The 13,652-nt window shown below is 39.9% G+C and overlaps 3 protein-coding genes across 3 annotated transcripts; 2 read left to right on the forward strand and 1 right to left on the reverse strand.

Annotated features, from left to right (window-relative positions):
- Positions 1–799: 799 nt before the first annotated feature.
- On the forward strand, positions 800–4,561 carry LOC146360517 (differentially expressed in FDCP 6 homolog). The gene is made up of 5 exons (XM_084922791.1): positions 800–960; positions 1,189–1,355; positions 1,460–1,658; positions 1,758–1,848; positions 4,046–4,561. The coding sequence occupies exons 1-5, from the start codon at positions 832–834 to the stop codon at positions 4,246–4,248; spliced, it is 789 nt and encodes a 262-aa protein (XP_084778917.1). The 5' UTR covers positions 800–831; the 3' UTR covers positions 4,249–4,561.
- Positions 4,562–6,035: 1,474 nt separating this feature from the next.
- LOC146360518 (serine/threonine-protein kinase pim-2-like) lies at positions 6,036–8,878 on the reverse strand. Its single transcript, XM_084922787.1, has 9 exons — positions 8,616–8,878; positions 7,994–8,230; positions 7,743–7,868; positions 7,525–7,619; positions 7,339–7,386; positions 7,036–7,254; positions 6,766–6,946; positions 6,509–6,679; positions 6,036–6,419 (listed from the first exon to the last, which is right to left on the reverse strand). Exons 1-9 carry the CDS (start codon positions 8,674–8,676, stop codon positions 6,328–6,330), a joined length of 1,230 nt encoding a protein of 409 aa, XP_084778913.1. The 5' UTR covers positions 8,677–8,878; the 3' UTR covers positions 6,036–6,327.
- Positions 8,879–11,162: 2,284 nt separating this feature from the next.
- Positions 11,163–12,279, forward strand: LOC146360519 (malonyl-CoA-acyl carrier protein transacylase, mitochondrial-like). Its single transcript, XM_084922790.1, has 3 exons — positions 11,163–11,551; positions 11,654–11,871; positions 12,006–12,279. Exons 1-3 carry the CDS (start codon positions 11,473–11,475, stop codon positions 12,240–12,242), a joined length of 534 nt encoding a protein of 177 aa, XP_084778916.1. The 5' UTR covers positions 11,163–11,472; the 3' UTR covers positions 12,243–12,279.
- Positions 12,280–13,652: the final 1,373 nt, after the last annotated feature.

The raw sequence follows: 13,652 nt of genomic DNA on the forward strand, positions 1-13,652 counted from the left end.
TGTAAGTCTGTGTTTGTAGTGGCTGTGACAGCAGTTTTGTTTTTTTATTAGATATCTGTAGTAATAAAGTTTTTACAGCAATGTAAAACCACACGAGATTAAGATATATCACCAGACAGTGAGCCTTTTTGACTGAGTCAGCCTACTCGGGAGAAATTTATTGGATGCATCTGCTGTCTTCTATGTATTTTGCTCAAGAAAAAACTAAAACTGAAGATGATTTTATTATTTCCCAGAGATTAAAGGGTTATTTAAAAGTAAAGTTAAACAAAGTCAGGAAAGATAAAACGCTAGTATTGAAGTTTTTAAAAAACTCCAAAGTAGGTGAAGCCGTTAAAAGGCCAGGCTCAGAGCCTTTGGTTTTGCTTTTTTGTGGAAAAACATTTATTGTTCTTTTAGAGCAGGGGTGTCAAACTCAAATACACAGTGGGCCAAAATTCAAAACTGGAACAAAGTCGCGGGCTAACGTTAATATTTATTGAAATATATTTATTCCTCCAGATATAAGAATGAATCTTTTCTTATGGACTCAAACACGTTTTGCTGAAAAACTGAATATGGAACAAGCAAAGCTTAATACTAAACAATATATATATTAGCTGTATAATACCAGTAGGCCAGCTCTGATAGTAATTTGGTATGTATTCGCGGGCCAAATGTAAGTAGGCTGCGGGCCAAATTTGGCCCGCGGGCCAGAGTTTGACACCTATGTTCTACAGCGTCTCTGAAACCATGACTCTCCTCCACAGAGTCCAGACCACATTCACTCAGCCGCTCTATGCTGGACTGTTGGTGTACCTGCTGGATAGAGGTGAAAACACAAACCAAACAATGGCTCTTTCATCTGTTTCACAGCATGCACGGGAACTGGAAACTCGAAGGGAGGCAGAGGAGAGAGAGCGGAGGAAGCAGAGGGAGGTGCAGATGGAACTGGAAAGACAGCTGAAAGAGGCTGAGATGGTAAAAAAAAAGTTTTCCACTTGACACCAATTATGTACAGAGTCTTTTCTCCTTGACTTTGATCTTTGAGAACTGCAGCAAAATGTTGACTGTCATTATAAAATTCACACCTAGTCTTTAATGATTTGGAAAAATGGTTATGACAGTCCAGGAAAAGGTGATTCAGGAATAGGTCAGTTTATACCGCTCTGTTGGTGCATCTGTTTATGTAGCTGTGTGTGTGCATAGATAAAAGACAGCATGCAGGCTGAGATGCAGGTGAAGGAAAAGGAGGCTGAACAACAGAAGAAGAGGATCAGGGAGCTGGAGCTGACACAGCAGCAGCTGGAAGTTGCCCTTAATATGGAGATCCAGGCTCGGCTGGAGGAGGAGAGGGCCAGACTGGAGCTTGAGCGGTAACAATGGATTTCTAACTTATTTTATTTGTGATGGAGATCTGATATATCCATGAGAAGTATTAACATTTTCAGTTGCTTCTTCCCTTTTTCCCCTCCTTCAGGTTGCTGCAGGCTGAAGATGAAAAGAGGAAACATTTCCAGCTCCTCCAGGAGCAGCAACGTACAATGCAAAACCTCAGCCCCATACAGGAGCTGTCAGATGGCAGTCCCGATGAGGACACCCCCTCAGCCCTCAACTCTGCCTCTCAGGAGCTCCAGGATCTGCAGGCATCTCGCCAAAGAAGCCACCAGCATCTGGAGGTGAACAAGTTTGTTTTGACTGGCTTTGTGAGCAGCATCTTATTTAGTGCTCTTCTAAAACAACACTGATGAGGATGCCTGCATGATTTTTGTTTCCAGGAGGTTCAGGAGAGGCTGAGGAATGCCAGTCAACATGTACGGCACTGGAACATCCAGCTGAACCGACTGATGACCCCCATTACTCCTGCAGGTGCCGTATTCACTTTGCCTCTTTGCAGCACAGACTTCTGGAACAGAGTGTTAGTATAGTTAATAACAGTGTAGACCATATAATCTGTCAGATAATTGCATTAAAATGCTACAAAAGGCACCTACCCCCAAACATGTCAAGAGATTCATTCAGTGACTTGAATGAAAGAATCTGACTCACCTCAAGTTAATTAAAATTAAAACTAAATCTTATTATGATTTAAACACGGAAATCTTAAAACGAAAAATAACCGCATGCACAGTTGTTACAGGCTGCAAACATGTTTTATACTGCTTTGAAGTCTGGGACAGCATCATAAGAGGCATAACTGATCTCACCGTAGTCCCATGAAGACTCAAGATGAGTGTTTTCACGACTGCCATCTTGGTGTTTTGAAATCAGGCATGATGAATGAAGGGAAGAACTGTCTGTTAAGGTTCTCAGTCGTTCAGGTCATCGTAGTCTAAGGAGCTTGGAAAGAAAAGCATCTGGACTTCTTTAAGTTTCTTGAAGAGCGTTTCACCTCTCATTCAAGAAGCTTCTTCAGTTCTCTGAAGAAATTCTGAACTGAAGAAGCTTCTCAGATGAGAGGTGAAACATCTTCAAGAAACTTAAAGAAGTCCAGATGCTTTTCTTTCCAAGCTCCTTAGACTGTAGTTAAACTTCACACACTGGACTTGTCAGTCACACGTCCTTCGCCAGTAGGCATTCCCAGAATGATCTTTCCCCTTCTGACGCTTAGAATGACCAAATATGTGCAAAATGGACAATTCAACATGCCACCATGTCAGTCTTTTATTAAATATGACATGAAACAAATGACTGAGCCATTAAATTTGTCACAAAGGTGTTCACCTAATTCCAGGCAAATGGAATAGACTTCTATGGGACCATAAGTCTTTTTGCACTTTGACATTTGTTTTACTTTTCAGATCTGTAACCTATAACTTTTATACTGTATGTGTTTTGATCATAGGAGTCTACGGGGACTTACTTACTTTTAGCACGTTTAGCAGTTGATGTTGGCTTCTTTTTCAGTACTGGAGCTTCCTGCTCATTGAAGACTTTTCTAAAAGGAAATGCTTAATCCAAAATGGCGTTTTAAGGGCTTGGATTAATGTCAATTTCAGCAAATATTCTTTCTTATGTTAAAAGAACATGGATCTCTGTCAGTGATAACTTCTGACTTTATAACTCAAATTTTAAGAGAGAGCTTCACTGCTAAGCTCTCATCTGTGTGGGTGTCACGGTTCGCTTGAGGACTCACACGCAGGACTCAGAGGCACAGTCAGTATTTATTACAGTTCCACCAGGTGTATATACAAACAGTGCAGGGGATAGTGCTATATACAAAGCGGTGACAGGGAAAAGGCTCCGGGGAAATCCAGGTAGGGAAAAGACACTTGCTCCTCTTCTGACTCTCTCTCCAAACACTCACACAAAAAGGGAATCCGCTCGGGGAATGCAGAGTCGGGTCCAGGGGATCTATGTACAGAAGGAAACACACGTTAGAGGTTTTGCACAGGGAAGCAAAAGAGAACTTGCTCAGAGCCGGGCTGCACTGACGCGAGTCACACACAACGATCCAGCGATGAGTAGAAGCCACTCCCTGGCTTAAATGCTGGCTGCACTGATGAGGCCCAGGTGTTTCCTCTTCAGAGGGGCGTGGGCCGAGGGCGTGAACCCACCATGAGTTCCGCCCTGGCGAGAGAGCGAGAGAGAGAGCAAGAGAGAGAGAGAGAGCAAGAGAGAGAACACTACTAGTCAGCGGCCTGCTGATCCCCTGGCCGTGACAGTGGGGTTCAAATCCCTTATTCAGATTAAGATTTTATGTGACATTACATTGGCAAAAATTAAATGTACTTGAATAATGTGAGTATTGGAGTAAGTACTTGAGTAATTTTTGAATAACTTTAATTTTGTAATGTGCATATTTTATGAATAATGATGTTTCAATACTTTAATCTACTGAATAAGTAAGAATTAGACTTAATAATCTTTTTACTTTAAAAAGGGAAATTGTGTACAATCTTTTATTCTCCAAAATGCACATAATAAAAATGTTTTGGGGAATGTATATGCTTTTTAAAAACCAATTACTTCTTACCTGATGCATGCTATAACTTTCAGCAAAACTGAACTAAAATTTGTTAACAAGCTTACCAAATAAGAAATGTTTTGTGAATTTTCTTTGCAGAGCGACTGGAAAGCCGGCTGTTATCAAAGCCCACATGCCCTAAAAAGGAGGGCGCGCTGGCCAGTAATGAGTTCATCACTAAGTTTAAGATAAGAGTTGATCAGAATAGAGGCGATGATGAAAGTCTGGAGCATCAGCTGGAGGCTGCCAACCTGTCTGATGAATCGTTCGAGGCCCAGACAGAAGTCAACGGACAAATATGATCACAGACATTTTAAAAACGCGAGTTGAGAGTTAAGGGGGAAAAATATTGTAATAAGTATATATTTGAATTGCACACTAAGATATAAAGTGATGGCAGCGAGCACAGTGTTGCAGGATTTAATTAAAAACACATCTGACTAAGACCAACTGAAATTTAGAGTTGTGTATAATAAAGTTTATTCATGATTAATAAAACAAATCTGTAATATTTTTCTTTCTCTTTTGTCCATTTGAATCTCGCTACAGCTTAAATAAAAGAAAAGAATGTGTTTTGAATAAATCAAACTCTATTCTCTCTTTTTCTTTCTTTCTTTTTTTCTTGGTGGGTTTTCTTTTGCAATCAAACGCAACATTATACAATTATATAGTATAGTAAGAAATATCCTTTAACTTAATTTAGTATTTGTTTTTTAATTTTTGTTTTTATTGTTTCCCCTTCAGTTTTGTGCTTATAACATGTTCTAATCTGACATATTATGCAGTAAATTATTTTTGCAATAACTTAACAGGCCATTGTGGGAGCCACCATTCACTTATCAAAGACATATTTGTATATTCTGTGGGCTGCTTTATGGTTGTGTCATTTAGAAACATAAGCCACAACAGACTTCCACCGGAGAGTACTTAAAAATGTATTTTTATGTAAAGATATTTTAATTAACTACTATATTAAGAGAGAACCTATTGTTACATGGATTAATTGTACAAACTGTAGAGAAATAAGTTTAAGCGTGCAACTTTTTATTCATTTTTAACTGTATTAATGTTTTTATGTTGATACAGCCGCCTCATATCTGTTTCCTCAGTGTTTTTTAAACCATGTACTCCATCTATGAGTAAGAACATGAATAAATTCCTTTCCAAATTTGTAGTTCTTTTTTCCAACTGTTTTTAGTATATATGTAACATTTCTTTACACACAAATGCAGGTATTCTTTTTCACCAAGACGTTAAAGAAATGCTAAGAAAAAATAAAAATACTACGTTGCAACCTGTGTGTGTGTGTGTGTATATATATCTGTATCTATATAGATATAGATATATATGTGTATTCGTACCCTTTTTTCATCATCTAGTTTCCTGTGCCAGATCTTCTACTGATCCACTGAGGCAGACATGTAAAAAAACATGAACTAAAGCATATTTCTGTATATAAACAGGACTTTAAATCTTTATCAACAGCTACTTTAGAGGAAATTCTTCAATAAACTGCAACCAAAGGCTCAACTCAGAGGACAAAATCCAACCTGTTATAAATAGTGTGACAGCAAACTTTCTCTTGTGTAAAGTTACAAATAGGAGTAATTATCCACAGGAGCTTTTATACATAATGAAGTTATAATTCGTCCTGTAGAAATTGTACATTTAAGCTATATAGTTCCCGCTGTGATAACTCTGCTATGAATGCCTCTTATTAACTTTTATGCTTTTACAACCCACTATGAGCAAACACTCAGCAACAGTGGGAAGGAAAAACTCCCTTCTTGAAGGAAAAAACCTCTGGTAGAACCAGGAAATCTGTCTAAACTAGTTGGGGGTTAGAGCAACAGATGCAAGTCTTCAGATCATTTGCAGTGTGACTGTCTTTGTGCACACTTTAACCTGATTCAGTTTTCTTATTTGTCAAAATGCACCATGGGTAAAAAAAAACAAAACAAAAAAACAAAACAAAATAGTAATGAAGGAGAATCCTCAGCAAAGATGAATTAAACAAGTTTTATTTTGATCAAATTTTACTTTAAGTCAAACACATCTTTATTTGATGACTTTAATGTCATCAAATAAAGACAGTTTTGATGGAGCTCCTGACCCAGCCCAAGCTCTCTATGAAGACGAGGAAAAACTCCCCAGGGGGCCAGATCGATGGGAAGAAACCTCGGGAAAGCCCATTCAAAGAGAGATCCCCTTTCCTGGGATGGCTGGGGGGGTTACAGGAACTCCAAAAAAGCTAAATTTTTATTTATTTATTTTTTAAGATTGACCCATTCTATCTATTCCTGTCCAACAGAAAAAAGAAAGGAAGTTACTACAATGTATCATACTTATATGATAAGGTGTGAATTGTGTGTTTGTGTGTGTTATCTTAGCCAGGGGTGAAGCTGGAGCTCCTCCAGTGTTGGGCGCTTCTCCGGGACTGTAGTTAAACATGCGTCCAAGAAATTCCGGCATTCTTGAAAGAAAGAAAAGATCAAAAAGATGAAGATGATAGTTCTAGTGATCCAAGGCATCAGTGAATCTGGAAGTGTGAAGTTTTCTTACCTGTGGACAGACGCTTTTTGATGCTCAGTTTCTTTGTGAGGAACCTCTCGGTACTAAAGTCCCGTGCATGAAGCGCTTCATACAACACCACTCCCATTTGCCACACCGTGGTGGGTCCACACCTGTAGCAGCTCCTCCTGTACCACTCGGGAGGGGTGTGAAGAGGCGTGCCTAACAAACAGACACAATTGCAATTTCTTCTAAAACAAAAGACACAAATTGTTACATCTGTGAAAAGCAGGAGCAGAATATGTTACCATAGAAGATGCGATACAGAGATCGCTGCTTAACAAAGCAGCTCAGTCCAAAGTCAATGATGCGAACTCGAGGCACATCTGAGCCGGTCTCAATCAGAATGTTTTCTCCCTTGATGTCCCGATGAAAGATGTGTTTATCCTCAAGTTCCTTTACAGCATCAACTAGTTGCTTCAGAATGACCTGGAAAAGATGAAAAACACAATAATGAGTTAATGCTTTTCTGCCTTGATTGAATGCTGTACAGTCTAAGGTTCTCCCAGTCAACCTACCTTGGCCTTGTCCTCTGGTAAAGTTCTTCCATTTTCTGCTTTGTATTTTTGCAGATCCACAGCGGGGACAGGTCTCTCCAGCACCAGGATCAGCTCTTTGCCAAGGTCGAACCACTCCAGCAAGGACACAGGTGCAGATATTCCCACTGACCCTTCTGCTTCACCTGCAAGTTTAACCATAATGGCCACTTCCACTGAGAGCTTCTTCCCGCTTTCATCCTGAAATATTACAACAAAGTGGATGATGAGGAACGCCGCATTCAATCCAGTAATGTAAAACTAATTCAAGTGTTGGACGCTTACCGCCACTTTGCAGTAGACTTTATTTTTGGGAATGTGTTTGATGGCAACCTAGAAGACACAGAGCATTGGTGAGCATTTCCTCAGTATGACATAATGAAAGGTGGAAACACAGCAGACGTCTCAGTTTACGATATTATCCATTATCTGCGTTACTGCCTGTCTTACTACCATCATCTGAACACTTACTGGAAAACGATCTTCTATCCGGTAGCCAGCAAACACTGCTCCGCAGCCTCCTTCTCCGAGCTGGTGCTCCTCCACATATCTGGCTTGGAATTCACCTGAACAGACAAAACAACAAATCTTGTTTTATTACAGCTGTGACACAAATTACTCTCCTCTGTAGCCTAAATGTTCCTTTTGCCCTTCCCCTGAATATAAAACCCAAGCTGCTTGCTACTTACGTTTTTGGTCTGCCACTGATTTTTTGTCCTGGTCCACATTCCTTTTTTTTTTCTTGGGTGACTCTCTGTTGTCTCCCGCGGCCTTTCTTTTGCCATTTTTTGCGCACACCTGTTTGTTGTTCAAGTCTGGAGATGTGGAAAACACCAAAAGCACATCAGCTCACTGGATGATAGACACAAACACTAAACACTAATATCTTAAACCTAGCAACCACACTTAATCTACCCCCTTATTCAACTAATTAGCCTACCTTTACCAGAGTCCAACGAGGAGGATGCTTGCTCCTTGTCACCCCTCATATGGTCGAGAAGTTTAGCCTTCTTTGCTTTCTTTGTTGTGCCCTCTTCATCTTGCACAACCTTGCGCTTCACTCCTCTGACCACATCTGAGCTGGTGGAAGGACCAGCCTGCTCAGCGACCCTCCTCCTTTTTATTGGGGTCTTCTTTTCAGGACTGGCCTTTCTTTTAACAGTCCTGCTCTTACAATCTATAAACGACAACAACACAGTGGTGAAAAAGAGTCCCCGACATCAGGACTGGAAGCAGTTTGGCAAAGAATTTGAAATTGCTTTTGCTTAAATTATCACAAGTTTATTCTTGGGATAAAAAAACTGACCAGTGCGAATTGATACTAGGTTTACTAAGTCTTAGATCTTGATGACACTTGTTGGTCTGTTTTTACTGTTGAGTCCAAGAATAAACTTATTACATTATTTTACCAAAAGACCGGTAACCTTTCTTTGATTAGACATCTTGTATTAAAGCTATTTTCAATCAAACATATGATTCAATTGCTCCAAAAATGATTCACACAGTGTCAACATTTCTAGGATTTGGATTTTACCAGGATTTTATTCTATTATTTTACTTACCTTGATCTCCTGAATCTTTCTTATCGGCTGGAGTGGTAATTTTTCTTGTTTCCTTTTTCATTGTAATTTCGGAGAACTTTTAAACTCGAAAATGTAAACCGTAATGAGTTAATATTGAGTTAATATTCCTTCAAATGTGCGCCCTTCAAATGCTTGACTTTTCTAACTGAATTCTGTTAGTGAGCTTTATAAGTAAACTCTGGAAACTACGGCAACACAACATAGAATCTTGCCTTTCAGTGACTTCACTGACTGCCAGTAGTTCAAAGTAGTTCACAGAAAAACACTCTGGCAGACAAAGCCATAATATTTCATATAATTCAATCATTTCATATCAATTAAACAGTTTCTTTCATTATCTTTCATCGTTTGTATAAAGACCTCATGTATGGATGACAGTATGAAGATTTGTGGTTGACCACACACTAATAAACACAGTGTCAGCTACATTGTCATCTAATTTAAAGTATTTATTATGTACATTTAACTGTCATGGTACTGAGTCTGTGACCCAGTGTTTTGTGTTTGTTCATTTATATTCATTGATTATTCTTATGTATGTTTTTGGTTCTCTTTATTGTTTTCTTCTTGTGTTATATTCTTAGGCTTTAGGTTTCTGTTACTTTGCCTTGCCCCTGTGTCCCACGTGTCATGTCTAGTCACTCTTCTTTCCATGTTCCCCAATTTCTCCCCAGTCAGTCATGTCTCTGTGTCAACTCTGTGTCTTTGTAAAAGTCTCTTGTTTGCTGTTTTACTTTGATGGTCTTGTGTGCTATGTTAGTGTTTTCATGTCTGTGAAGGTTCTCAGTCATCTAGGTCATCGTAGTCTAAGGAGTTTGGAAAGAAAGCGTCTGGACTTGAAGTTGCTTGAAGATGTTTCACCTTCTCAGATGAAAAGAACTTAAACTTTGCTTCAACGTCTTCAAGCAACTTAAAGAAGTCCAGACGTTTTCTTTCTAAGCTCCTTAGACTATGTTAGTGTTTTCAGTTTTCCTTCCCCATGGTCTTGTTGTTTGTGATTTCTCGCAGCTGTGCTCTCATCCTGTGTCTTATTCCCTCATTTATCCCTCTGTGTATTTAAGCCCATTGTTTTCCTCTGTTTGCTGTTGAGTTGTCTGTGTATCATCCATGACAATTAAATTAAATAGCAAATGCAACTACAATTTCAATGAGATTCATTCCTGGCATTCTACTGCGGTGGCTGAAAGTAGACACCAAGCATTATCACTGTAACTGATGTAAATATTGGACTTGGAGGGGATTCATCTGATAGACTGATGCAAACATTACTGTGAGGAAAATTTTGAATCTCCCAATTTTCTTTTTTTCTGAAAGAAAGAAAGTTGGTTACTGTATCACATTTGTATGGCAAGATGTGAATTCAGTATGCGTGTGTGTTTGTGTCAGAGAGGAGTTTATCTGAGCCAGGGGTAAAGCAGGAGGTCCTCCAGCATTGGGCACTTCTCCAGGACTTTGTTAAAACTTGTTTTCAAGACGTCTGAAATGAAAGAAGGACAAGAGATATCGAGATGATAATTCCAGTGATCCAAGCGATCACATTGATTTTCTGCAAAATTTTCTTTTTGAGAGTCATTCGGCTGGGCAGGGGGTATAACACATCTGCAATGCAGCAACATCTGCTCTCTGGGCCTGTGTGAGAGTGTTATCTGAATGGCGGGAATGAGGATGTTGGAATTTGGCATCTCAGGCACCAACTCATCTCTTTCCTTAACCGGGCTCACCAGAGATTGGTTTCAGCCTCTCTCCATGCTTTAAGGAGGTTGAGTTGATAAATCTGACTGGCCCCTCCCCTGTCTGACCATATCTCTTCATAGTCAACACCAATGTTCTCACCGTGTGACCATGAACGGTCCTTACCACTTGGCAAGTAATTTCGAGCTAGAAGAAGGGAGTAAGACAAGCACTTTATGTCCCTGTTAAAATACAATTACATTTTATCAAATATCACTAAGCAGTCCTTACCTTTAAATACAGCCTGGTTTCTTTCTCTTTCTTTCTATATCTCTGAGTGAAGTTAGCTCTCACTCTTTCTCTTCCTGTGAAATACAGCAAGTGGAGCTTTAGCTAGCAACACACTGTGACACAGTTAGTGTTTGTTGAGGTGATAGAAATGCTGCATTTGAAATTACCTGACACAACATTTTACTCCCTTTTATGTTCACTCCTTTTTTTCTGAAGTACCGCAAATTATGGGCACGTGGGGTTGTTCTGGTGTTGTGCTAAAAATAAATAAATCAAAACTACGGTACATGGTTTGCTCTTTCATCTCTACTGATTAAAACGCGACTGCCTTTCATGTGTCACTGTTTAGGCTCAAATCTCATTGTTTGAAGGCCTGCAGTGACTTGAAATATTAACTTCCCCCAAATGCGTTAAACCCAAAGTAACGAATTTGTTTTGAAAATATACGGAGAGGAAACTACAGATATTTGTTTAAAAATGTAGGGAGTAAAAATTAAGTACAGCAAGGAAGTTTTTTTTTACTTTTTTACTTTGCATCTTTCAAATGCAAAGTTTCTAATTTCAACTTTAATTACTGCACCTGATTAAGGCGATAGAGTAAATAAGGCTTCCAACAGTGGTTATTTCTTATTATCACATCTTGTTTTTATTGTTTTTATCAGTAGATTGTTGTTTCACTCCCACCAAAAACATCACCGTAAATAATCTTCGGATTCTGAATGACCATTTAAAAAAATAAACAAATTGTTCTGAGTTAATTTCAGTTACGGATGTATCAGTGACGTAAATGATATATCGGTCATAATTGGGAGGCTGTTACATTTTCATTTTTATTTTTTTTTGACTTGTTTCCTGCTGTACACAGGCCATTGAGATGTGTTTCGCTGCTGCAGGTTTCAGTGTCGGAGAATTTGCTGCTCTTGTCTTTTCTGGGGCGATGAACTTTGCAGAAGGTAGAAAGATTTCTTTTTTGGGTTTTTTTTGTGCATTTGTAAAAGGTGTTTTAATCACAACTTTGGTTAATATTCTGTATTTACTCCTTATGCATCTTCTAGCTTTGTATGCAGTGAAGGTGCGAGCGGAGACTATGCAGAAGGCCTCAGAACTGGTTCCCAGTGGGATGCTGTCAGTCATTGGTAGACCTCAGGCTCAGTATAATTATGCCTGTCTGCAGGCAAAAGAGCACTGCAAGAGTCTGGGGATGGAGAATCCTGTGTGCTCTGTGGCCAACTACCTGTTTCCAGATGGCAGGGTTATTGCAGGGCACCAGCAGGTAATGCATTCATATATTCTTGCTGCTTTAATATACCGTGAATCTATTGTGTTCTCTTTTCTGTCTTCTCTCAACCATCAAAAAAGTTGTTAGAGCTGCTCTTGTCATTTCTGCTGTCTTCTTTGACTTCTCAGGCTCTGGATTTCCTCCAGGAAAACTCTCGGCGCCTAAAGTTCATGCGGACCAAAACTCTCCCAGTCAGTGGTGCGTTCCACACTGAGCTGATGGCATCGGCTACTGAACCCCTCAGAGAGGTGCTCCGGCAGGTGGAGGTCAGTCAGCCACTTTATCCAAAAGGGATTAACATATTTTCTGAAACATGCATTCAGTTACTCTGTAAAGCTACACCAGTCCTCATTTTTTTAAGATAACCCATCCTATTCAGTCTGACTCGGAAAGTTAAATGGAAAGTACACCCAAGATTTTACATCTGGTATTCAGCCATTCAAACTGCCCTCCGTCTTCAGAGTGAGGGAAAGTCTTCCCTTCACCATGAACTCAAACTGAAGAGAGGGATCCAGCGGGAAAACAGTCAGCGGGAACGCAGCCGGAGCGCCCGCAGCAGCTGCAGCAGCAGGGGCAGCCAATCTGATGACTTGACTATCCATGAGACGGAGAAGACAGAAAAAGAGAAAGACAAACAGGACTTAGAGATTGAAAACATTATCAAGGTAAGTGAGGGCTATAAGAATCTTTTTTTGTAATATTTATTTAATTACATCATGCACCAAACTATCCATGGTAGTGATTATTTAACTAATTCATAGTGGCACTGGGCAGCTGCCAGTGCAGTTCATTTTGTCCATTTAAAAAGTACCATGTACACTCACTGGCCACATTTTTGTTAGATACACCTGTTGAGCTGCTCATTAGGTCAAATACCTAATCAGCCTATCACATGGCAGCAGCTCAGTGCATTTAGGCATGTATACGTTAATAAGACGACCTGCTGAAGGTCAAAGGTCAAAGGGGATTTAAATGACTTTGAACATGCATTGTTGTTTGTGTCGGACAGGCTTGTCTGAGTATTTCAGAAACTGTACAACCATCTAACCAGTTTATAGAAAATGGTCTGAAATGGAGGAAATCTCCTGTGAGCAGCACTTCTCTGGGAAAAAATCACTTGTTGGTGCCAAAGATCAAAAGCGGAATGAGCAGATTATTTACAGCTGTAAGGAAAGCAACATGAACTCAAATACCCACTTACTTCAACCAAGTTATCAAGAAGAGCACCGCTGAAAGCACAATACGTTGAACCTCGAAGCTGATGGCCTAGTGTCACCTGCTGGATAGAGGTGAAAACACAAACCAAACAATGGCTCTTTCATCTGTTTCACAGCATGCACGGGAACTGGAAACTCGCCGAAGGGAGGCAGAGGAGAGAGAGCGGAGGAGGCAGAGGGAGGTGCAGATGGAACTGGAAAGACAGCTGAAAGAGGCTGAGATGGTAAAAAAAAAGTTTTCCACTTGACACCAATTATGTACAGAGTCTTTTCTCCTTGACTTTGATCTTTGAGAACTGCAGCAAAATGTTGACTGTCATAAAATTCACACCTAGTCTTTAATGATTTGGAAAAATGGTTATGACAGTCCAGGAAAAGGTGATTCAGGAATAGGTCAGTTTATACCGCTCTGTTGGTGCATCTGTTTATGTAGCTGTGTGTGTGCATAGATAAAAGACAGCATGCAGGCTGAGATGCAGGTGAAGGAAAAGGAGGCTGAACAACAGAAGAAGAGGATCAGGGAGCTGGAGCTGACACAGCAGCAGCTGGAAGTTGCCC

This window comes from Perissodus microlepis, unplaced genomic scaffold (genome assembly GCF_051167445.1).
Source record: "Perissodus microlepis isolate ML-2025 ecotype Zambia unplaced genomic scaffold, ASM5116744v1 scaffold_39, whole genome shotgun sequence".
In the NCBI taxonomy this organism is placed as follows: Eukaryota; Metazoa; Chordata; class Actinopteri; order Cichliformes; family Cichlidae; genus Perissodus; species Perissodus microlepis.

Excerpts from the sequence above, each read along its gene's own strand:
- LOC146360517 (XM_084922791.1), top strand. The coding sequence starts at position 832 with ATGGCTCTTTCATCTGTTTCACAGCATGCACGGGAACTGGAAACTCGA. Across the intron at positions 1,356-1,459 it reads GCCAGACTGGAGCTTGAGCG|GTTGCTGCAGGCTGAAGATG; the intron begins GTAACAATGGAT and ends CCCCTCCTTCAG. Across the intron at positions 1,849-4,045 it reads GACCCCCATTACTCCTGCAG|AGCGACTGGAAAGCCGGCTG; the intron begins GTGCCGTATTCA and ends TTTTCTTTGCAG.
- LOC146360518 (XM_084922787.1), bottom strand. The coding sequence starts at position 8,676 with ATGAAAAAGGAAACAAGAAAAATTACCACTCCAGCCGATAAGAAAGAT. Across the intron at positions 6,947-7,035 it reads TACCAGAGGACAAGGCCAAG|GTCATTCTGAAGCAACTAGT; the intron begins GTAGGTTGACTG and ends CATCTTTTCCAG. Across the intron at positions 6,680-6,765 it reads TCTGTATCGCATCTTCTATG|GCACGCCTCTTCACACCCCT; the intron begins GTAACATATTCT and ends TCTGTTTGTTAG.
- LOC146360519 (XM_084922790.1), top strand. The coding sequence starts at position 11,473 with ATGTGTTTCGCTGCTGCAGGTTTCAGTGTCGGAGAATTTGCTGCTCTT. Across the intron at positions 11,552-11,653 it reads GGCGATGAACTTTGCAGAAG|CTTTGTATGCAGTGAAGGTG; the intron begins GTAGAAAGATTT and ends TGCATCTTCTAG. Across the intron at positions 11,872-12,005 it reads TTATTGCAGGGCACCAGCAG|GCTCTGGATTTCCTCCAGGA; the intron begins GTAATGCATTCA and ends TTGACTTCTCAG.